This window comes from Pelodiscus sinensis, chromosome 31, assembly GCF_052426305.1.
Source record: "Pelodiscus sinensis isolate ZL-2025 chromosome 31, ASM5242630v1, whole genome shotgun sequence".
Lineage (NCBI taxonomy): Eukaryota > Metazoa > Chordata > Testudines > Trionychidae > Pelodiscus > Pelodiscus sinensis.
The window spans coordinates 6,400,004-6,423,754 of NC_143082.1; the positions used below are offsets into that span (position 1 = coordinate 6,400,004).

A 23,751-nucleotide genomic window follows, 5' to 3' on the forward strand; every position below is an offset into this window, starting at 1 on the left:
CCGTCCTGCTCCCTGCCCCACAGCGCCCCCTGCTGAACCCCCGCCCTGCTCCCTGCCCCACAGCGCCCCCTGTTGAGCCCCTGCCCTGCTCCCTGCCCCACAGCGCCCCCTGCTGAACCCCCGCCCTGCTCCCTGCCCCACAGCGCCCCCTGTTGAGCCCCTCTCGTGGATCCCACCCACCGGCGCAGGAAAGTAACGCCCGCTCCTGCATGGCCCTGTAGAGTCCAGGCCCCGCCCCCTACAGTCCTACCAATCCAGGCTCCTCCTCTGATTACCCAGCGTCTCCCCCCTCCTCCCGGCTAGTGAGTGGCCGTCTTTGTCCCAAAAACTGTCGCCCACGCTGATTGGTGGGGAGGAAAGTGGGTCGGGTGCGGATTGGCTGCATCCGGCTCCCGCCAGGGCAGGAGCGGGGAAAGCCGATTGGCGTATGTGGGGAAGGGCGTGGCGACTGGCAGGAAGTGGGCGGGCCGGGTGGGGGATTGGTTCCCGGCGCGAAGTGCGAGGATTGGCGGGGGTGTAGCAGGGCGCAGGCGAGGATTGGCGCAGGCCGGCGGGCGGCGCGCGCTGATTGGCCGGCGGCGCGCGCGGCAGGGACAAGGGCCGGCGCGGGCGGCGCGGGGCGGCGGCTTTTGTGGCGCGCGGCGGGTTCGGGTCCCGCTCCCGCCGGCGGCATGTCCCGCGTGTCCGTGCTGGGCGTGTCGGTGCTGGAGAACCCGAGCCCGTTCGGCCGCCCGCTCCGCTTCCAGGTGCAGTTCGAGTGCGGGGAGTCGCTGCCGCACGGTGAGTTCGGGCCCCCTCCCCCCGCGCGCTGGGGAGGGGGTGTCGGGCTGGGGTCTCCCCTCTGGCGGGGGGGGAGCTTCATGGGCGGGGCTATTCCCCCCCCTCCCCCGGGGGTCGGACTCCAGGGCGCCTGGCCGTGCCCGCTGGTCCCTACGCCTGGCCAGGAGCCGGGACGCCTGGGGTCTCTGCCACTGACGTGCTGTGGCCCTGGTCACGTCCCTTCCGGGCTCTAACATGGAGGGAGCTGATTGCCTCACCGTCCCGGGGCTGCGAAGTGCAGGGAGCCTGGACCCTGCCACACACACGCCGGGTGTTTTAAAAAGGCTGCTGGGTTGGCCCCTCTGCCAGGGAGGGTGGCCAGATGCTCTGTCTTGGGCAGGCTCCTCTTCCCCACCCTCCATCTCTTGGCCTGATTGTTCACTCTGGTCGCCTTGTTGTCAGGCCCTCAGAGGCTGAGAGAGCCGTGTGAATTTAAACGCATCGTAATGTCCCCATTGTAAATGCCTGCACAGGCGAAGAGTCTGGAGCCAGATGTGGCCATTTGGGAGAACTGGGCAGGAGGAGAAAGCCAGGTGCCTTTTAAGGATGCCCCCCTGTTCTACATCTGATCTGGAGATCTTCTCAGCATGCTGCAGAGAGCTCTTTGGTGTTGAAATAACATAGCTGAGCTAGCCTGATTAACCCTGCTCGTATAACCGTGCCCCTTACCAGTAGGGACAGGACTCGTACCTGGCTGCCGGGGAAATTCTGCTTGCAAACTTCTGCTTGCTTGTTGCCAGTTATGGAATGATTAGAAGAGGTGCTGCTGATGGGAGAGAATCAGGTGCGCCCAGCATTTCTGAAAGCAGGCTATTCATAGCTTAGTTTGGTGGCCAGAGTATCCTTCTGGTCTGGAAACTTCAAGGGGCAAAATATCTGCCTTTTGTTGATTAATGGAGTCCAGACTAGTTTGGGCCAATGTTCCTGGGTTGAATATTTGCCACTGATAAACATGTGAATGGGACACTACTTAACATGGTGGCTCTGAAAGGTGGCTGTTGGTTTGTAGTTCTTTGTGTGCCCTCCCCCAGTAACATTTCCCATCCAAAAGACTCTTTTGAGGCATCTCTTGGGAGGCTGGTTTCTCTTCTCGAAGAAAGGAGCCCAGGGTTCGAAGAAAATCTTTCTGGGGGGTGTTGGGATAATGTGAATGTGAGATGTCAAATCCCAGAGCGACATTGTCATGCAAGCGTACCTTGCAAAGCCCTTTATGGCCTAAACTGTGAGCCTCTTCACTTCAGGGGGTATCAGAGCTGTGGAGTGGTGGCAGCCAAATCGCTCCACTGTCTTTGGGGCTAAAAAATTGGCATGTCTCACTGGCTTTACAGTTTGAAAATTAGCTGTCTGCAGAGTCTGAGCACAGCCCTGCTGAGCCAAGGGGACAGGAGCTTTGACAGCTGTTGGACTCCCTGCCCTCTTTAAAGCTTCAGGGGGTAGCAGACCATTTGTTGTTTTTTAAGTTCATCCTCTTTGAGGCCATCATCCAGGTTGTGGGAGAGGAGGGGGGGGGGATGCGTGCGCACACAGCACCACCACCTACATAGCCTGCCTTACTCGGCAGGGTTTTTTGGGGGGTACGGGGGTGCCCCACAGGATTTTTTTCCCAAATAGGATGCACCATGCTGTGCTGGGAAACCTGTCTGCAGAATCTCACCAGTGCGGGGAGGGGCGAGTGTTGGTCCTCCATCTGACGAAATTCCTTGTTCTTAAGGGCTTGTGTGGGATTGTCCCCCACTATTCCCTATTCTAGGAGCTCTAGCCCCATTCCCGGGGTTTGAGAGTATATGCAGCTGTTTGCTCCTTGAGGAAGGCTTCCCTGCATGAGGAACCTACTCTAGTCTGTTATGTAATGTAATCTATGGCTGGCACATCCCCCTTTCTTGTAAATTTATAGAGCATCTGTGTGAAAAGCTGTTTCTGATTTGTTATGAGAATGTCCCCTTAATCCAAACCCCCTCTGCTGCGTGACATCACTTTGCCTGGTAAAAGCTACCCTGACCCAGTCTAGGGATATAAGTGACTAGTCGAGTAGTTCAGGGGATCTCAAACTTGTGATACCGTGACATCCCCCCCGAGTTGCTCGTGACCCCCCGGGGGGGTCAGGTCCCACAGTTTGAAAAATGCTGGAGTAGTTGATTACCTGATAAGCCTAGGGTTATTGGGTAGTCGAGTCACTACTCTACTAGTTGCTTCCCCCCCCCCCCCCCCAGCTGCCTCTGTATCAGAGGCAGCAAGGGTGGGGGGGCAGGAGCCAGTGCTGAGAGAGCTGGTTTCCCCTCCTCCAGCTGGCTTTTTCCGCAGGGAAGCAGATGCCAACGTCGGGGACCTAGCTCGTTCCCTAGCGGCTCTTACTACATTTAAAAAGCAGAGCCACAGTGAACCCTGTTCCCTAATCGAGTAGTCGACAGAATCAACTACTCGATTAGGGATGTTAAATAGTGGTTAGTAAGCTAATCCAGTCTCCTAGAAAGTACATGCATGTTACATGGAACACTTCCCTCTGGTGTGGAAGTGGAAATGCCACTCTCCCCTCCCCCCAATACACACACACACACACACACACACACACCCCTAATCCTTCGAGCTTTGTCTGTGCTTGGGGGCATAGGCCTGGCATTGACTCAGACTTAGACATGTCTGAGTGCGTCTTTTGCCAAAGCTCAGCACCCACCCAAACCTAAGAGGCTCAGAGTTGAAACTCCTCCCTTTGAACGGACAGTTTGGCAGCCCTGGTACCTGTATTGTAAGGAGCACTGACTATTAACCTGACTTAAAACCAGAGTAGGACTTGCTTGGAATGGAATTACGAGGTAACATGACAAAGGTCCCATTGTGTCAGGCACTGTACAAACAGCAAAAAGAAGGCCACCTCAAAGAGAATCTGAGGAAAGTACTAGGCAGGGGACAGCAGATGGAACCAGGCAGACAGATGGGGGATTTCAACAAAACCATTCTGGCCTTAAACTGGTGCAGACAATGCTTAAGAGCCCTTGGGTCATAATCAGGAAATATCTGGTGAGCTTTAAAGAGCAAAGTCTGCTCTAACAGCCTGGCACCCTTTCCACTGGGGCTGCACCCGTCAGGGACTCTGCTCTGGCCTATGGTCTCTGCACTTGCCAGACTCCTGTCTCTTGTTGGCTGGCCACAGGAGCTAACCTTCTGGGATCCCTATCCCTCAAACAAATGGCTTGGTAGCAGTATTCCCTGATGCCACGCAGGAGAGAGTCCAGTGCCACCCAGCTGACTAGCAGAGCACCCACAGCTGGGTTTTGTCTTTCTATTGGTGGTGCCCACCAGCACATGGACAGGAAAGATTAGAGGGAACACTGGTTGGTAGGAAGAAGGGAAGGAACTTGCAGCTAAGTCAAATGGTCTTGTGTTTGCCTAAGACTCAGGACCAGAATCTGGTTCTGGGCTGTGCCACAGACTGTTGGGTCTAGGACGAGTCATTTAATCTTGCTGTGCCTTAGTTTCACCCTCTGTAAAAGGGGCATAATAATCCTTGTCTGCTTTATAGTGGTGTCTCTAGAGTGTCGAGGCAGTGCCCAGCACAGTGGGGTGGTGGCCTGTAAGTGAGACACTGATCACTAGGTCTGGATGGGGAACTGATGTGGAATGTAAGCATCAGGGTCAGATGGTTGCATTGGTGTAAACCTTGCTCAGTTACCCTAACATGAGCCCAGAGCCCCAGCATTACTCAAGGGCTGCTCTGCGAGGGGTGGCTGCCCAGGCTCACTGTGCTCCCCTTCCCTTTCAGACCTGGAGTGGAAGATCATCTATGTGGGCTCTGCAGAAAGTGAGGAGTATGACCAGGTGCTGGACTCGGTGCTGGTGGGGCCTGTCCCAGCTGGGAGGCACATGTTCATCTTTGAGGTAAGAGACAGCTGTGGGAGGGGCTAGAGGGCCTTGTCTCCCGTAAGGAAAAGACTGAGCGAAATGCAGTCAAAGCAGCTGGAGACCCTTATTCTGTGGCAGCCCTTTTGGGCAGGGCTCAGAAACCTGGCCTGGGAGGCGGGGGTCTGGGCACCACCTCGTTATGGTGGTGAAGGTCTTCCGAGCATGGTATCTTCAGAGAGTAGTGGGAACCTGTGGGGATTGGGAAGCACACTTTTCCCCTAGTGTGTTCAGGGTTATTTTTTCCTTCCTCTTAACATCAGCTGGAGACGGACTGTGGGCTCTTCTCCCAACTGAGATGAGGACTGAGAATTTTCTCCCATTCCCATGCTTGGTTGGTGGGTCTTGCGCCCATGCTCGGGATTGTGCTGATCATGTTTGGGGCTGGGAAGAGTCTGAGCACAGCCTTGCTGAGCCAAGGCAAAGCCCCTCCAGTCAGATTGGCAGGGACATTGGTGGTTATTTGCCTTTCTCTGCAGTGCAGAGCAGGGCTCCCTGCTAGCCTCGTCAGGTTAGCGCTCCATAAATCAATTCCTTGTTGCTGCAGGAGGCTTGGGCATCGCTGGCACTTCAGTCGCTCCTGTTTTCTCCTGTTGGGCTTCCCATGGCTTGGTCTGACCCTGGCTGTTGGGATCGGTAGTGGGTGTGGAGGGGGGTCAGACTAGGTGATCTGGTCATCCCTTCTGACCTTAAACTCAGATGTGACTGGTTTTAATACCCCTGTTCTCTGACCTCCCCCAGGTGTGGGTATCATACCGGGGTCCATCTAGCCCAGTGTCCTGTATTCCTACAGAGGCCAGTGCCAGGTGTCCCAGAGGGAATGAACAGAACAGGGAATAATCAAATGATCCCTCTCCTGCCATCCATTTCCAGCTTCTGACAAACAGGCTAGGGGCACCATTTCTACCCATCCTTGTTAATAGCCCCTGATAGACCTAACCTCCATGAATGTATCTAGTGTGGGGTTCTTTTTTGTTTTGTTTTTAACCTGGTTCAAGTCCTGGTTTTCAACATCCTCTGGCAAGGAGTTCCCCAGGTTGACTGTGCAGTGTGTCAAGGAATACTTCCTTTTGTTTGTTTTACAACCTGCTGCCTATTAATTTTATTTGATGGCCCCCTAGTTCTTGTGTTTATGGGAACAAGTAAATAACTTCCTTATTTACTTTCTCCACATCAGTCATTATTTTATAGACCTCTATAATATGCCTCCTTAGCTGCCTCTTTTCTAAGCTGAAAAGTCCTAGTTTTATTAATCTCATCTCACATGGCAGCCCTTCCGAACGCTAATCATTGTTGTCCTTCTCTGAACTTTTTCCAGTGCCAAGATGTCTCTTTTGAGATGAGGTGTTCAAGATGTGGGCATGCCATGGATTTATACAGAGGCAATAAGACAGTCTGTCTTATTTTCTATCCCTTTTTAAATGATTCCCAACTTTCTGTTTCTTTTTGACTGACGCTGCACACTGAGTGGTTGTTTTCAGAGAACTTATCCACAAGGACTCAAAGATCTCTCTTGGGTCTTCACTTTGTAAAAATAGCTGGAATTATGTTTTCCAATATTACTTTGCATTTATCAAAATGAAAATTCATCTGTCATTTTGTTGCCCAATCACTTAGTTTTGTGAGATCCTTTTTGAAGCTCGTCACAGTCTTTGTTTTTAACTACCTTGAGCAGTTTAGTATCCTCTGCAAATTTTGCCATCTCAGTATTTACCCCATTCTCCAGATCAGAACTGGTCCCAGCACAGACCCCTGTGGGATACCACTAGTTACTACTTTCCATTCTGAAAACTGACCATTTATTCCAACCCATAGGCGTGCACCCAGGCACACCCTAATGTCTCGGGCCTGCTAGCGGCTGCTGGAGGAGGAGAGGGATTTGTGACAGGGTGCCACGGACCCTCACTTTAAATTCCCCACGGCCATCAACAGGGCACTGTGGGGCGCAGAGAGTGCATGCGCGGCGTGCTCAAACGCCGCACAAGAGGAGAGGAGACACCCGGGCGTGGCTTGATGTCACGGCCCAGGACACTCAAACCGCGTGGCCCAGCTCCAGAAGGAGCTGGGGCCTGACTACAAACGTGAGCCGGCCTGAGCCATATTTGCGCCCCGGGCCCAGCAGCACCAACCTTTGTGCACCCGGAGGCACCCCTGCCCAGCCCGGCAACACCGCGCGGCCCCTCCCCCCTCCCCGGGGACGCCCCCGCCTGGCCCGGCAGCACCGCGCGGTGCCCCGGGGGCACCCGGCTAGGGCCTGGCTGGCCTGTGGCTAGGGCCAGCTCTGACTCGAGCCCCAGATCGGAAGGCAGAGGCCGAAGGTAAGGGAGAGGAAGGTGGGGGGGGAAATGAGAGGAAGGGGCTTGTGCTGAGGGGAGGGGGGCAGGTCAGGAGAAGAAAGGGGAAAGCACCAAGGGACAGGGTAGAGGAGAGGCAAATGCCAGGGGGCCAAGTGGAGACAATTAGGAAAAGGGCAGGAGGGGATGTCAGTGGGAGGGGGACAGGGTGATGCTGGGAGAGGAGAGGAGAGGGGAAGGGCATTGGTGGTTAGAAGGGGGGAGGGGGAGGTGCTGGGAGGCTTGAAAGGAGGGGTGGGCATGAGAAAGGTGGGGATGGAGCAAGGCACATTTGAGGTTTAAGGGGCATGAGGGGAATGGAGGCAGAGGGTGGTGAGGGGGTGGGCATCAGGGAAAAAGGGTGCAGGGGCAGTGAGGGAAGGGGGAGGCACCAGGAGGATGCAGGGGTAAGGGAAGGAGCAGGTGCCAGGGGATTCTGGGGTGAAGCAGAAGGGCAGACACCTGCAGGGAAGGGACCAGCACCAGAGGAGAGAGGCAGGGCAGGTGTGTAGAGGGAGGTGTTAGGAGAAGGGATGAGGAGGGGTAGCTCACCTGATCAGAGTGGGGCTACTGGAGGAGTGGGCACAGGGGGAGTGAAGGGCTGGTGGAGGGGGGCAAGTAGCAGGAGGGCTGAGGGCAGTGAGAAGGGCAGGAGTCAGGAGGGGGGCAGGTCGCAGGAGGGCTGAGGGCAGTGAGAAGGGCAGGAGTCAGGAGGGGGGGCAGGTCGCAGGAGGGCTGAGGGCAGTGAGAAGGGCAGGAGTCAGGAGGGGGGCAGGTCGCAGGAGGGCTGAGGGCAGTGAGAAGGGCAGGTGTCAGGAGAGCAGAGGAGGGTGAGGAGTTGGGGGGCAGCAGGCACCAGGGGAGCTGATGGAGCAAGGGGAGGAGACATGGCAGCAGAGGGAAAAGGTCGAGGTTTGAGATTTATTAATTGCACATGCAAACAAGCCACATGAACTCAGTACTGGTGCACAACACAATTCATTCTGCTCATGGGAGGAAACTTTTAGAGGGAACACTCCCCCCAGCCCCTCCGCCCCCGAGTTAATGTCACACACATTGGGGTAATGCAACTGCAGGATAGTTGCATGAGGGGAGTTTGGGTGGGGGGGGGGGGAGAACTAATCCCTATTGGTAGGAAAAGTCCTGGGGGGGGGGGTGTCACATGACACCTTTTACTTCTGGTCATGTGTCCATCTTGCCAGGAGAGTATTACCTACAGAGGTGTGGCCAATGGGGGTCAGGGGGCGTGGTTAACAGGGTCAGGGGTGTGGCTGATGGGGGGGGGGGGGGTCAAGTACACTTTTTAAATAATTCTTTGGGTGCACACCCTAATGAAGTGTCCTGCGTATGCCTATGTTCCTACCCTTTCTTTCCTACCTTTTAAGCAGTTAGTTATCAATCCAGGAAAGGCCCTTCCCTCTCATGGCAGCTCACTTTGCTTAAGAGTCTTTGGGGAGGGACCTTGTCAAAGGCTTTCTGGAAATCTACGTACAGTCTGTCCACTGGATCCCCCTTGTCCACAGGCTTGTTGTCTCTTCCTTTCCAGGCCGAAGCCCCCAACCCCGCCCTGATTCCTGAAAGCGACGCCGTGGGGGTGACAGTGGTGCTTATTACCTGCACTTACCTGGGCCAGGAGTTCATCCGTGTGGGTTACTATGTCAACAATGAGTACACAGACCCTGAGCTGCGGGAGAACCCGCCCCTCAAGCCAGACTTCTCCCAGGTACGATCAGCTGACAAAAGGGCTCTTGTCCCTAGGGCCCGTGTAAGGAGCATCTCAGGCCTTCCTGGCAAAGAGGCTTTTGCCACTGCAGAGCCCTGCTCTGACCCAGCTCCTCACCGGGTAGAGGCTGGGATCGGGGAGCTCTGATGCTCTGGGCAGTAAAGTGGCATTTCAAGCTCCTAACCCTGTCTGAGTACTGCAGGGGTGGGCAAAGGGGCCTCAGCGGGCCAGATCCAGCCTGCTGCTGCTCCCCTGCACTCAGGCCAGTCGAGACCTGGGGACAGGGGGAGCGCACGAAGCCTCTTGCTGCCCTGCCAGGAGGGAACCCTGTACCCTTGGTGGGGCGGGGCAGGGTGGGAGGAGCCAGAGACGACGTCCACAGGGCAGCACTGGGGTGAGGGGAGGTGCCCCCCCAACCTAAGGGGAAAACCTTCCTTTGGCCCCCTCCTGAGGCTGCTCCTCCCCCATTTCCTCCCACCCCCTTTCCTGCCCCCCTTTTTTCCTGAAGGTGGGGGATGTGCCCCCTGGTTGGAGGGAGCTCAGGAAGTCTCTTCACACCGCCAGAGGTGCAAGGTGCCTAGAGGGAACTTCCAGCTGTTCAAAACAGCTGGCGGTTCTCTCTAGGTGCAGGGTGCCCATGGCAGGGTGTGGGGCAAATATTTCATATGCTCCCCACCCTGAGGCCAATTAGGGTCTGTGCTTGGGGGAGCACTTGAAGTCTCCTGGCCCTGCCCCTTCTGCCTGAGACCCCGCCCCTTCCAGGATAGCCCATGACCACTTCCGAAATTCAGGAGGCCCCCCTTCAAAAAATCATTGCACATTTCTGGGCTAGTGGAAGGGTGAGATTTGATGTTCCTGGCTAGGACGGAGTCAGGACATCTGGGTTCAATTCCTGGCTTGCTACCGATTTCACTTGTGACCTTGCCCAAGTTCGTCTCCCCCACAGCCCCGTGCCTCTGTTTGCCACTCTGTACAGGGAGCTATTGGGATGTAAGTTATGACCATTACTACAGTAAGCAGAAAAGCCCTGAGTTCTATCCCAGCACTGTCCTGTCCTTCCACCTCTGCTGGCTTAGGCCACATTATGCCCTGGCAGGGAGGGGGAAACTCCAGCCTGGCCCCTGCAGCCAACTGGCTGACTGGAAGTATCCAGCATGCCTGTCTCACCAGTTGGGGGGCTGCAAGTCTCTCACCCCACAGCTGTCTGACTCCTCCTCTCCCTGCTTAGCTGCAAAGGAACATTCTGGCCTCCAACCCCCGTGTCACTCGCTTCCACATCAACTGGGATGGCCCCAGCGACCAGGTGGAGGACATCGAGAACATGGACCCAGAGCCTGGGGGCCTGCTGGCTGCCAGCTGCACCTCGGCCAAGGGGGTGGGCACTGCCCTTGGCCTCTTGCCGGAGAACTCCATGGACTGCATGTGATCCTGGACACGAGCCCACGGACACAGCCACTGTGGGGACGGGGACCTGAATGGCTTCAGGGGGGCTGCATCCATGTACCACGTACCACAGCCACGGGGGAAACCTGGACAAGTTCTGATGGGGTAACCAAAGGGTTAATGCTGCTCCCTGACCAATGGAGTGTCTGGTTGTGGCCCTTCCCCTGAGCCTGCCAGGGCATTAGGGCACAGTCTGTGGGTAGACGGGGGGGGGGGGAATCTGCTTTGTGGCCAGGCTCCTCCCCCCATGCCACTTACTAGCTGGATCTCCCCCTTCTCTGGTTTGGCAGCAGCCCCCACTGGCTCAGTAAAATCACCCTCCAAAAGCACTTCGTCCCACCCCCGCTGCGTCAGGCCACCAGCTCAGGCAGCCCCGACTCCCTTGGGTACGTGGGGCTTGGGTGGCTTGACAGAAACGTCAGCCAGATCTGCTGGCTTGTCTGTGGGGACCACCCCTGCCACTGCACTCACCAGCTCTGCTCCAGTTTGGGCTGCTGCAGCTCTGACATGCCCCTGCCTGGGATGGTTAGCTGCAGCTGAGGCAGACTCCATGTCAGTTCTCCCCTCCCCCTCTTCTCCGTCCTCCCCCCTGCTCTGTCTAGCTTCTCCCCCCCCCCCCCCGCTTTGTCTAGCTGGGCAGTCGTGTGCTCTCCCCTCCAGCCCACTGCTGCAGCTTTGCAGTGCTGCTACTGCCTTTGCAGCATGGCTGGCAAAGCTACATGGGGGTCCCTCCTCCTGGCAGAATCCCAATAATTCTAGGGTGGCTTCCACCAGCTGGAGGATTGAATCCCCTTCAAGGGTATCAGGTGGAGTCTCTGTCTAGCCATGGCACGGGACTTGCTGCCATGGTTGTTCTATCTGCTCCTCTGTGGAACAACTCGCTAAAATCTCTTAGCCTCTCCTGTACGCGGCCCTTCCTGGGACAAAGGGGGACAATGTACAGAGCGCCTGTGCTCAGCTGGCTTGACCGTGGGGTGGGGTGTGCCCGGCGCCACGTGACAGGTGTCTGATCCACACTAGGGTGCGTTAGAATCTGACCTCTCCCGATGGATCAACTTCCTTCAGCCTCAAGAAGAGCCTCTGAAAACACTCCCATGGCAGCGCTGGTCTGGTAGCTTGTGCTAGAAATGCGCTTCTGTTCCACTAGACTGACCCTTCGCTCTTAAGGTAACATCTGCAGCCTGATCAGGAATGGAGCATGTCCCCTATTACTGGGGAGGAGGGGCGGGGGGTAGATCCTAGTCACGCTCTAGTGTAAATGGCCACATACAAAACCCAGCCGAGCTCTCAACCTGCTGCTGGCTCCCCAGGGCCAAAGCTTCTTGGGGGAAGCACTAGTTCAGTCCTGAAGTGCCCTGTTCTGACCTCTTCTGGTTCCCTCTCCAATGCAGTAGGAATATTCTTTGCATACTTGTTTTTTAAACTATTGAAAGTGTCTTAAGTCAACATAGTAATAAAGCTCTTTGAACAGATGGCTGTCTCGTCCGCTGGAGCAAACAGTATGGCGAGGCCTGGCAGCACGGCCTCACCAGCAGGGATACGAGAGCGTAACCATTTCAATGGTTAACTGATAGGCTCAAGCTTACCAGTTTCTGTAACAGTTACCAATTCCCAGGGAGCCGGCTGCCACCCTGCACTGCTGGCTCTGTATCGGGGTCTGCAGAGCAGCAGCCTGTTCTTTGGCAGCGGAGAGCTGGTGTGCTAGTAAGCTGGCTCCCGGCGCACAGTGGCTCCAGCTGCTGGCCCTGCTCCTGGGTAGCCGACTGTCTCCCTGTGCTGCAGGCTCTGCGGTATAAGCTGTGTACGGCCGAGCCCACAGCATGTAACCACTGAGGCTTTTAACAGTCACACTGCTACGCTGTTAACAGTTTAACATCCCCACTCACCAGCCTCCTTCACAGTCATGGTGCTTCCGGCTAGGGGCTGTGCCAGCAGCATTCTTCAGCCGTGACACGGCCTGCTGTGGTGTCAGCTGGTGAGTTCTGACCCTGCCCGTGGGGGTCTTGAGGCACTGAAAAACCTTACTCCTGACAGTCCACCTACCTGGCCCCTTTATGGTCAAGCATGGTGCCAGCCTGTGAAGTTTGAGCAATGGGACAAGAGTCCTGGTGCCTATTCCTTGTCCTGCCACTGACTGTCAACTTAGGCAAATCTTCCCCCTCTGTGCCTACTTCCATCGTCTCACCCACCACCACCCTTTGCCTGTTTAGACTGGAGCCTTAGCCCCAAAGAGCTCCCTTTGTAATGCAGCCTGCAGGGGCTTGGGCATATGCCCTCTTATGTATTAGCCATCAGCTTGTCCTGCCTGTGTCTCCCAGGCAAGGTTTCAGGTCCTGCCTAGGTGGGAGAACTAGCGAAAAAGCTTATCACGAGGGAAGGGGGAGCTGTCAAAGCCACTGTTGAGCTGTGTCCACACTGCCACTTGTCCAAGCCAGATGTGTAAAACAGTTGTGCAAATTCCAGTTGGTAGGTGCATTCTCCCTTCATGCTGGGCTTTGCACAGTGGCTAGTACACGAAGTGGTACTAAACAGGCAGTGGGGGTGGTGTAGCCAAGGTGGTCCCAGGATATTAAAGAGAAAGTGAGTTGGTATTTTTATTAGATCAACTACTGTTGGTGAGAGCTGTGCCTTTGAGCCACACAACAGCTACGGTGCGGGGCTCCAAAGCTGGTTTAACAGAAGTTGATCCACTATAAGATATTACTTCACTGTGTCTCACTACATGAAAATGGCAGTGACCTGTCCCCAGCATGCACTGGTGCATGTGACTGCCAAGTGCATACTAGAAAGGTGTTCCAGCTCAACCAGTTCTGAAATAGATTCTTAACCAGGGTATGTCTCTAATGGACATGCACCGGTCAGTGCGGCAACATCCATGTGCTGGTTAAACCTGTCTGAATGAGGCTCATATTGTTGTGTATGGCTGCAGTAGGGGTTAGCATCAGTTTAACCCGATTGTGAGATGTTTAAACACAGACCACTTGAAGCAGTCTGGTTTTGTTTGTACAGCCCCTGGCACACCTGAACAGTGAACAACTGCAGCTTTCTAGTGCATGATCAGCCACAGTCTCATTCTGGCTATGTGATCCCAACCTAGGCAAGACCTTCAACTCTCAGACCCGTTGATGGCTTGTAAACACCAACAGAATCAGTGACCGCTTGGGAGGAAGTGTTCCTTTTTAGTTTCCTACTCAAGCGGCTGTGTCACAAACATTCCTCTGATCTCAATCAAAATCCGGGGAAGCCCCAGCTGAGTGTTTCTGATTATTTCTAAGGCTTAAAAAAAACAAGCAGTAAAACTTCTAACTTCTCAAGCCTGACTCCTCCATCAAAGAAAGGAACGCGCTTGATTTTATAAAAATCCTTTCAAGGTCACCTTTGTACTAAAGCTCTGGCTGAGTCCAGTAAACGTGACTACGCTCTGTGCTAGAGGATTTTTGGAACTTTCTCTGATGCTTTGCTTTAGCGCCAAAGCTGTAAAAGAAACTGGTTTGGGGTGGCTGAGGAAGGACGTGGGGACAAGCATCCATTTTTCTCCCCGATTCTCTTTCCTCACATCTTTCCAGTCACACACCCCCCCATCCCTAAGGCTTTCCTGTTGCAATTAACAAGCTTCTTGTCCAGCAAGGGAGAGGACTGCTGCCACCATCTATGCAGCAACAGACCACTTGCTGGGTGTATTAAAAAGGGTTAGTCAGTTTCCTCTGAAGCATCAGGTATCACAGCAGGAACTGAGATGGGCTTAATTATCTACTCAACTATAGAAACTAAGAAATGCTGTCTACTGACAATAGTTAGCGTGGACCAAAAGAAGGCCTTGATCCTACATATGGATTCTTCTGCCCAGATGGTGCCCCGGGGAAGTGTGAAGAGCGGGGAAGGATGCACTAGTGGTTAAAACACTGGACCGGGATTCAGGAGGTCAGCTGTAGTTCCTGGCTGTCAGTGTCCCTGTGCATCTTAGGTAAAGCAGCAGCAGGAGCTACCTCCCCCCTCCCCACACTAGTGGGGACTGTGGCCCCTTTACAGGGAAAGGACAAAGCAAGTATTAACTGGCACTCCCTGCTGGAGGCAACTTATACCTCTCCCCTCCCCTGTGGCGGGGGGATGTGAAACAGCAGGTCCTCTCCTTGCCGAAGGACTCTGCCCAGACTGGGGCTTGTGAGGCTGCAACTTGAGCTGTAGTTCTCCCAGCTGAACGTAGAGAGTGATCTAGTTGGGTAGGAGCTGCCTGCCTCCAAATCCCTGCCCAATCTCTACCCAGCTCCCTCCCTGCAGCAGTTCTCCCACATGATGGGGGTGGAGGGTGGCCAGGTGGGGCACTCTGCCCTACCTGCCCATCTCTGCCTCCTTGCCCCAATCATGCACTTGAGCCGTGTGCCCAGAACTGCCAGGAATGGGGATAATAAGGGGCTGAGTTCATGGGAGTTCCTTCCCTGTGCTGCTTCCACAGTGCTTTGCATCAGGCCCTCAGTGAGCAGCCGCCAGGAGCTACCAAGCCCTGACAGAGGAGGAAAATTGCTGCCTTTTGTTGTGTTTGTGGTTTGTTTTGATCATGTCTAATGGGAATCACGCCGGTGGCGCCAAACCAGCCCTCCAGCACAGGAGGAGCGGCCTGAGCCCTTAATCAAATGCTTATTTACCAATCTGAGCTTAGTCCCCAACACTGCAATTTCCTTTGTCTGTGCCTTGGCAGGCAAGCAGCAGCCAGGAACTCCCAGCAAGGCAAGGAAAGAGCGTTTCCCCTTCTTGGCGAGATCGCTGCTTGCATCTCTTCCTTCCCTGACTCCATGCATGGGATCATCAGACTCCTGGTCTGTGTCGCCCTCTTTCCCATGTGACAGAGGCCAAGCTGCTTAAGAGGAAGGTGGACGTCCCTTACACTAATGATGTAACCAAAGCATCCTGCCTCACAACCCTGAGAGGATTTCAGTCTCTTGTTTGCTGCTTAATTCGTCTCTATTCTCCCTCTGGATGGTCTTATTAACCACATTCATATCTGATGTTTAAAGCAGTAATAATCCTGCTAAGCTCTTGTTGCTCAATATCCAGTGGCAGTAAGTTCCACAGGTCGCCTGGAGAGGAATGGAGTATTTCCTTTGAGCTGTTCTGAACTTTTCATCTTTCAGTACCACAGAATGCCAGTTTAACCTCACCCTTTGCTATGTTAAAGGTGAACCACATAGAGGAGTGAGAGCTTTGCTACCTCTTCTATTTTGCTTTTGCTTCTTGTCCTTGAGACAGCCGGAAGGATGTTTTTCTGTTTACATGAAGCATTATATCCCTACAGTGTCTCACTGATTTTTCCTAAAATGCTGTATGGGCAGCTAGGGAACTGCTAGGAATGTCTGATTGCAGAAGCCATGCTTGGACAACCCGACAAATTAGAGGAGGAAGTGACTTTTTCCACACTTCCTCAACATTTTGTAGTGCCTCTTTGACTCTAATGCCACAGGAACACTTGGGAGAAAAGACTTCTCTCTCAAATTTTGACATATGGTTCCACCAAGGACTGAAATTGCCACACTCGCCCCAAGGGTATGTCTACACAGCAGCGTTATGTCGGAATAACTGACATTCTGAAATAACAAAGAGCGTGTCTACACTACAAGCCTTTATTTCGAAATAATGTCAAGCTGGAGGGCTTCTTATTCTGACGCATAGTAACTCTCATTTCAAGAGGAGTAAGGGAAGTCAGGGGAAGAATGTTCTTCCTTTAACTTCCTGCTGTGTAGATAGCACCTAAAACTGAGTTAAGCTATTTCGACTGAAGCTATGCAGTTAACATAGCTGAAGTTGCATAGCTTAATTCGACTTTAGCCTTGCTGTGTAGACGTACCTAAAGAGACTTAGCTCAGCATTAGCAGCAGCCACGGGAGCCTGTTCCCAGCTGTGACACTGACCAGCTGTGTGATCTTAGTCATGTCATCCGTGTTCCTTTTTCCCCACTTGCTCTCTCCTTTCTATTTTGATAGGAAACTTTTTGGGCCAGGGAATCTCAAGAGGTGCATGCATAGCATCTAGCACAATGAGGTGCTGACTTCAGTTGAGGCCTCAAGCTAGTCCTGCAGTGTCACTTCTGATATTCCCAAGGTGAAAATCAAGCAGGAAAACTCATTCAAAGGGCTCAGAGGGGTAGGCGTGTTAGTCTGTAATGGAAAAAAATTAAAAAGAGTGAATGGTCCTGCAGCACCTTAGAAGCTAATAAAAAATGTAGATGGTATCAGGGGCTTTCGTGGGCACAACCCACTTCTCTTACTTCATTCTTCTGAATGAAAGCCCCTGACACTATCTACATTGTTGTTAGTCTGTAAGGTGCTGCAGGACCATTCATTGGTTTTTTAAGTTGTTTCATTGGAAGGGGTTCAGGTACCTCACCTGAAGATGCCCTTCCTTCACTGCAACAAGCACACTTCTGGCAAGCAGCTCGCTGTGAGGGAATCGGTTGGAAAGCAGTATGAACCACTCTATCCCTACAGCAGTCACACTGCTGGACGGCTTCTCTGAGCATGACCGATAGCCTGATGCTGAAAAGCAGTCTTACTTTAGGAATAATGGAAACTGATTGGTTTCTTAGCCATCAGCGTAGCGCTCCTCTGATACACTTCCTTTCTGAAGAAAAAAGTGTGATGGAAGAATCCCAAGCACTGCTACAGCCTAGGGCAGTGGTCCCCAATGCAGTGCCCGCAGGTGCCATGGCACTTATGTGCGCCCGTGGAATGCCAGCTCTAGGCAGCAGCAAACCAAGCACGTGCTTGGGGCGGCACATTGCCAGGGGCGGCATTCCAGCCGCCCCTGAGAGACACTGGCCAGAGAACTCCTAACCCTTACCGCCCCATGCAGGACTCCCTGTGACTGCCCAAGGCCATGCGATGGGCAGCGGAGCACGTGATGGGCCAGCAGCGAGCCACCCTTGGCAGGCGGGGTGCATAGGGCAAGTCGCACTCGCAGCCTTTCCGTGATTGGCTGAGGCGTCATGACATCACGGTTCCGCGGCTGCCTCGCTACCTTCCCTCACCACCAGGGAGAAAAGTGCGCCCTCTAGTTAGTGCGAGAGGGCATTGCAGCGAGGCGGCCCCAGCAGGAGTGCTGGCCACGCGCCGCTCCAGTCGCCTTTCCGGTGCAGCTGCTGCTGCCCAGCACCCGCGGAGCGGGAAATGCCCAAGGGAGCCTCCCATGAAGCAGACTCTGGCGCCCGGATTCACGCTCCTCTGACTGGCACCAGCCAGTGTGGCCCGATGTGCAGGGGGCGCACCATGGGCTTTGAGGACAGCAGCGGCGCCGGAGCGCTACGGCCCTGGTGGGCGAGCCGCTCTCCCCGGGCTGTGCAGGGCAGGCTGCACAGAGCGATCGGGGGCCGGGCAAGGGGCAGTCCAGGTCACTGCATCCAGGGACCACGCTGCAAGCCAGGTGCGTTTGGTCATCTCTCCGCCTGCCTTGCGCGTACTAGTGACCCCTCCGGCCGGAGTGGGCACCCTTGGCCAAGGAGTTTGCAGGAGTGTGGGTTGGGTGGGGGTAGCGCACATTAGCAAATGGGGGGCGACTCTCCCCCTTTTCTCTGCCTCAGTGCTGGTCGCAGGGGGGGGGGGAGAGCTGCAGCTTTGGGGGGGCTGGGCAGGAGAAAGGCCCTGTCCGGGCCACAATGATTCAAGCAGAGGTGCTTAGGCTGGGGGGAGGGGAGAGCTACTTTGCAGCCCGATCTGTTTGTCTGGCAGCGAGGAGCCGCTGGAGGAGGCCTCACCTGCCCCGGCTCAGAGATTGGAGGGGGGGAGAGGTGTCCCTGGTCTTGCTCTTTATGTTCCCGACTGTGTCCGCGCGCATGCCCAAGGGGACCCGTGCTACTTTCACCCCTCCCCCTGGGCGCTCTGACATTTCCGCACGTGCTGTAGGGAGGGACATGAGGGTTTGGCAGGGAGAGGGAGAGGAGACGGAGTTCGGTCAGTGGGGGGAAGTGGGAGAGGGGAGCAGACTGGGTCCGGTTGGGAGTGGGGAGATCGGGTTTGGCTGGGAGGGAAGTGAGGGCGCAGGGTGGATCAAGTGGGGGAGAGAAGGGGGCAGACTGCATCCGGTCGCTGAAGAGTCGAGTTTGCCTGGGAGGGGAGAGGAGGTGGGTGGGGGGGATCGGGATGTGTGTGGAGGGGAGACACGACATAGGCTGGGTTTGGCTGGAGGGCGTGGTGGGAGTCAAAGAGCTGCAAGGTGAAAGGGGAGCTTTCCTCCTCAGTGCCTGTCTGGCAGCAGCGGGCGGCGGGGGTGGGGGATGGCCAAAAATTTTTTTGCTTGGGGAGGTAAAAAATCTAGAGCTGGTCCTGCACGTGGCACATGCGTGGCCCCGCCCCAGGCGTGCAGCAGATACGCGGCCCCACCCCCGGATGAGCAGCACACGTGTGGCCCCGCCCCCAGGTGCCCGGCAGCCCCAAAAGGTTGGGGACCACTGGCCTAGGGCCTGGCTGGCTAAGCAGCAGTTGGGCAGAAAAGGACCTGGGAGTTACAGTGGATGAGAAGCTGGATATGAGTCAACAGGACGCCCTTGTAGCCAAGAAGGCTCATGGCATATTGGGATGCCTTAGGAGGAACATTGCCAGCAGATCTAGGAAAGTGATTATCCCCCTTTATTTGGCACTGGTGAGCCATATCTGGAGAACTGGATCCAGTTCTGGGTCCCCCATTACAGAAAGGATGTGGATGCATTGGAGAAAGTCAAGTAGAAGGCAACAAAAATGATGAGGGGGCTGGAGCACATGACTTACGAAAGAGGCTGAGAGATGTGGGTTTGTTTAGTCTGCAGAAGAGAAGAGTGAGGGGGGATTTGAGAGCAGCCTTCAACTTCCTGAAGGAGGGTTCCAAAGAAGATGGAAAGAGGCTGTTCTCAGCGGTGACGAATGGCAGAATGAAGAACAATGGGCTCAAGTTGCAGTGGGGGAGGTCTAGGTTGGATATTGGGACAAACAGTTTCCCTAGGCGGGTGGGGAAGCACTGGGCTGGGTTCCCTAGGGAGAGGGTGGAATCTCCATCCCTAGAGGTTTTTAAGTCTCAGCTTGACAAAGCCCTGGCTGAGTTGATTGAGTTAGGATTGGTCCTGCTTTGGGCAGGGGGTTGGACTCGATGTCTCCTAAGGTCTCTTCCAAGCCTATGAGTCTAAGTGCTCTGAAATCTTGGGATGAAGGGTGCTATAGAGAATGTTGGATTGTATGTAGGTGATAGAGGTCTGAATCTGCCTCTGAGTTTTAGGTGCATGTCCCCATCTTACACACACAATAGGTATCCTAAATTGTCTTGCGACAGGGTTCTATCGCAACTTGACTTTGTTTCTTTGTATTCAGAGCAATAACACACAGGCCCCCAAAATCTGAGAGAAAGCAGGCTGCTCCCCGAGGCAGTGAGGCAGAACTCATCCCACCTTGCTGGTTCATTCGAGACTGACTGCTTAAATGCTTCCCTACGGAGCCCTTTACCCTACAAGCAGGACCAGAAGCCCCACCTCTTTAAAATAACTTGTAATTCCAACAAGTTCTCCATCATACACCAAGCCACAGTTTAAGGACAATTGCTCCGGTGCTCTTCCTCACTGGCCTACCAAGGGTCCTCACTTGAGGTGTCTGGCTCCCAGCTGTCATTTCTTGTTGGGGGCAGCCCATGTCTCTCTCTCTCCTCATCAGAGGTTCCAAGACTTCATATTGTAACGCAGGGAGCTGGGGCGTCCTCAGCAACCTGGACAGCCTAAAAAGGCTTGCTCTGCTCTGCTGTGCTGTGCTTTCTTCCCAATGCCTGAGTTGAGGCGCTTGCCCTCATATGCAAGTTGCTACCCAGCTCCTCCTAAGCAAGCACGATTATTCCTGGGGTAAAGCATCACAGAGAAAACATTAAAACAATGAACCACGCCATAAAAAGCTCGCCAGAGATCACACCAATGCCGACATGGGGCTTCAGCAAGTTTTAGTCCTTCAAAACCCACAACTAGGGCTTTTCCAGTGGTTATAAGTTCATACATTTTACATCCAGAATAGAGGCTGTACAGATCAGCTGTTTCATTACATAGCTGGAGCCTTTGATCTTGGCCTTCTGTGATGGGCAATCAGCAGACAATGCGCCTTTCCACAGCTGGGCTTTTCCATAAGCCAAGTGGGAGAGATTTGCATTAACTTTCCCTAGGGCTTCCCCCAGGCTATCCACTTATATATGGACTTTGAGGCAGCACTTTTTGTCTGGCACATTTTGAATAGTCCTTTGAACTCCCTTCTCTCTCTCTCTCTCACACACACACACACTCACACATCATATCTCCCTCAAAAGTGGTTACATACAACTCAAGGCCCCAAGAATACATAAACCTCTCAAGGATATTGCAGGAAACTGCGGTCTCTGTCTCCCCCTATATGAACAGCCACCCAGTGCTGTAGGGTCTTCTATGCAAAGTCTCTACTCAGCTTCATGGGAGCTCTAGCTCTTCTCTAGTCCAGAAGCAAAACTCAGAGCTATGAGGTTCTTTGTGCGTGATTTGTTGTATTTCTTTGCAGGGGCCAGAGGAAGAACTGTTATTTGTGTTTTGCTCAGTGATACTAGACTGAGCTGATTGGGGTAGGGATAGACTTTGTGTGTCTAGCCTCCTAGGTGTTACCATACTACAGGTGATGGTGGGAAGGGTTCTATTGAAGAGGGAGATTTATGCCCCAAAAGTATAACCAATCCTTACCTCAAGTTCTGCAGCTCATCAGTCTTTAAAACCCCAATGGCCTGCCCTGAGCTAATCACCCCAGTGGCTGATGGGTCAAACTTTCTTCTCAGAATAGTAATAGAAATGTAGTCGTGTTAGTCTGATGTAGCTGAAGCAAAATACAGGACTATATAGCACTTTAAAGACTAACAAGATGGTTTATTAGATGATGAGCTTTCGTGGCCCACGAAAGCTCATCATCTAATAAACCATCTTGTTAGTCTTTAAAGTGCTACATAGTCCTGTATTTTGTTTCTTCTCAGAGGTGGTGCTATTTGCCACACTCTTTTGTCTCTCAGTGTAGCTCACACACAAGGTCACGCTTTCTTGTCTGTTTCACTTCCTTCCACCAGCCCAGGCTGTGTGGGGATTGCCACAGGCTGCAGAGATATGCTGAAAACTGAGCTCACTTTCGTTCCAGCAAGCTTCATAAAAACCCATCTCATATTGATTTAATGTTTCAAAACTGAATCAATTCAGAGCTTTTGCAAAATCCCCTTTGGAGGTTAAACTATCTAACTTCCACCTTCATTTCCTATTAAAGTCTGGGCCAAATCACAGGCTGCTGTAAATCAGACCTGACTCCACTAGAACCTTTGGACCAGATCCTCAACTGTTGTGGCTCGAGTGCAATCAAAGGAGTCATGCAACCTTACAACAACTGCCCTGGTTTGCTATCTTGATCTAAAAGTCGATTTGCCTCCTAGGTCATTCTGTGTGCAATCAATTTTATTTTAGATCAGGGCACTGTTTTCCCAGGCTGTAGTGAAGGGGAAGGAGTGGGGGAGAGAGCCACGTGGATATAACTTCATCTCGGCTGCATGTCCCCTCTATCATCAAGCACAATGTTTCGGAGTTTGACTTATATAATTATTTTGTGCCTGTCTCTTTCCTTTCTCCTAAGAGGGAGACCAGCCCTCTTGTTGAGAAGATGCAGCTTCTATTAAATGGAAGAGTTGCTTTTAGAAAGCCCAGAGCACTAAACTGGCAAGGGAATGGCATTAGTAATGGCAAACATTCAACAGGGGAGCGTCTTTAAAATAAAGTTCACTGGGTTCTTTTTCCTCCTTTTTTATTTTTGAGGCTTTTAAGAGGTCAGGTTTTCAACCTTCTCTGTAGCAATGAAGGCTAGGAATTAAAAACTGGGCTTTTTGCATAATTCCATGGGCTGGAGCTTTAAACGTCAACTAACCTGCTCATCATGCTAAAACTACAAGGGTGCATCTAGACTGGCAAGATTTTGCGCAAAAGCAATTGCTTTTGCGCAAAAACTTGCCACCTGTCTACACTGGCCACGAGAATTTGCGCAAGAACACTGACTTTGTAATGTATAAAATCAGTGCTTCTTGCGCAAATACTTTGATGCTCCCGTTCAGGCATAAGCCTTCTTGCGCAAGAATACTTGCGCAAGAGGGCCAATGTAGACAGGAACGTTAATTTCTTGCACAAGAAAGCCCGATGGCTAAAATGGCCATTGGAGCTTTCCTGCACAAGAGAGCGTCTACACTGGCATGGATACTTTTGCACAAAAGAAAATCTTTTGCACAAAGGCACATGTCAGTCTAGATGCTCTTTTGGGGAAATACTTTTAAGGGAAAAACTTTTCCGTTAAAAGTATTTCCGCAAAACCATGCCAGTCTAGACGCAGCCCAAGTGTTGGTGACACTCAAATAATACAGAGTAAGCAATTTATTTAATAGTGCAGTAGCAACTCCAAACTGCAGCTGGGATTAAGGCACTGACAATATGGCTGCTGTACTGGCAGTGAGAGACATACAGTCCCAACCCTGTGCTTTAACTAGGGAACCAGCCTTTCTTGATGGGAAGAGGCACTGGAGTCTGCTGTGGCTCCCAGCAATAGCCTGTATAGAGCTCTTAGGGGCCTATGTGGAAGTACAGCACCTAGCACAAATCTTAATTGTAGTTGCTACTGTAAGGCTCTGCCCATGTGCATCAACTTGCTGGACTGGGATCAGCAGTGCAAATTTCTGCCCTCAGTGCCACCTGTGTGAATTGAATAGGAATTAGAAGGTGGAGGGATGTAAAATCAGCTGTTACTAGTGTTGCCAATGTCTTATCAAGATAATTCAACAACTATGCTTTCCTATGGGTGTGTTATACAGTCCCATGGCTGGGGGGAGGAGAGTGTTCCCAGAGAGTGTTCTGCAGAGAGGGGCCAGAAGGGCTCTAAGGGGGGGAAATCCTGTTTCTGTTTAAACAGGTGTTTTCTCAAAATTCCAGACAGGTGGGAGCGGCTCCCGTGCAAAGGCTCTGATGAAGCTAGAGAAGTTTATAGTTGGTGGGATGGAGAATACAGGTGGCATGTGATCTGCAATGGGGGGGAGCCTTTAATAACATGAGAAGGCAGCTTTCAACAGGGCTAGAACCTCTCCCCTACAGCTGCTCCTCAGTGGAAGTCCTAATGCCGACTGGCCCCCAGTTGGGTGCTCTTTGAGAAATGATGCTTATTAAAACAGCAGGGTTATGGAGATCTGTTCCAGAGGCAGGAGCAGGAGAGTCAGCAGGACTCAACAGCCCAGGTAAAGCTAATAGCCTAAGGATGTCAGCTGTTCAATTCCCGGCAAAAAAAGGTGAGTGAAGGGGGAGGGGCCATCTAGGGTGCCCCTGGGAACACCCACAAATGGGGTACCTGACAGACCCCCCTCTGTTAGCTTCTTGCAAGCCTGGAATGACTGTCACTCAAATTCCCTATCCCCATGATGCTTCCTACCCTGGCTCCCTGTCCTTATGCAACCCCAGGGTGGTTCCTCTAATGGGCCAATAAACTACATCTCTGTCCCTCTCTACCTTTGCCTCCTTCTCCC

The 23,751-nt window shown here is 53.2% G+C and overlaps 2 protein-coding genes across 3 annotated transcripts in view; both read left to right on the top strand.

Annotated features, from left to right (window-relative positions):
* The first annotated feature begins 586 nt into the window (after positions 1–586).
* ASF1B (anti-silencing function 1B histone chaperone) lies at positions 587–11,684 on the top strand. The gene is made up of 4 exons (XM_075902213.2): positions 587–780; positions 4,577–4,692; positions 8,593–8,769; positions 9,998–11,684. Exons 1-4 carry the CDS (start codon positions 672–674, stop codon positions 10,193–10,195), a joined length of 600 nt encoding a protein of 199 aa, XP_075758328.2. The 5' UTR covers positions 587–671; the 3' UTR covers positions 10,196–11,684.
* An 11,685-nt stretch (positions 11,685–23,369) lies between these two features.
* PRKACA (protein kinase cAMP-activated catalytic subunit alpha) overlaps positions 23,370–23,751 on the top strand; it is a 50,895-nt gene continuing 50,513 nt past the window's right edge. The window contains exon 1 of one of the 2 annotated variants that reach the window (XM_075902210.2): positions 23,370–23,466. In XM_075902210.2, coding sequence (XP_075758325.1) covers positions 23,385–23,466 — 82 coding nt within the window. In that variant the 5' untranslated portion in view covers positions 23,370–23,384. The other variant, XM_075902209.2, reaches the window with a different exon arrangement.

Excerpts from the sequence above, each read along its gene's own strand:
- ASF1B (XM_075902213.2), top strand. The coding sequence starts at position 672 with ATGTCCCGCGTGTCCGTGCTGGGCGTGTCGGTGCTGGAGAACCCGAGC. Across the intron at positions 4,693-8,592 it reads GGCACATGTTCATCTTTGAG|GCCGAAGCCCCCAACCCCGC; the intron begins GTAAGAGACAGC and ends CTTCCTTTCCAG. Across the intron at positions 8,770-9,997 it reads TCAAGCCAGACTTCTCCCAG|CTGCAAAGGAACATTCTGGC; the intron begins GTACGATCAGCT and ends CTCCCTGCTTAG.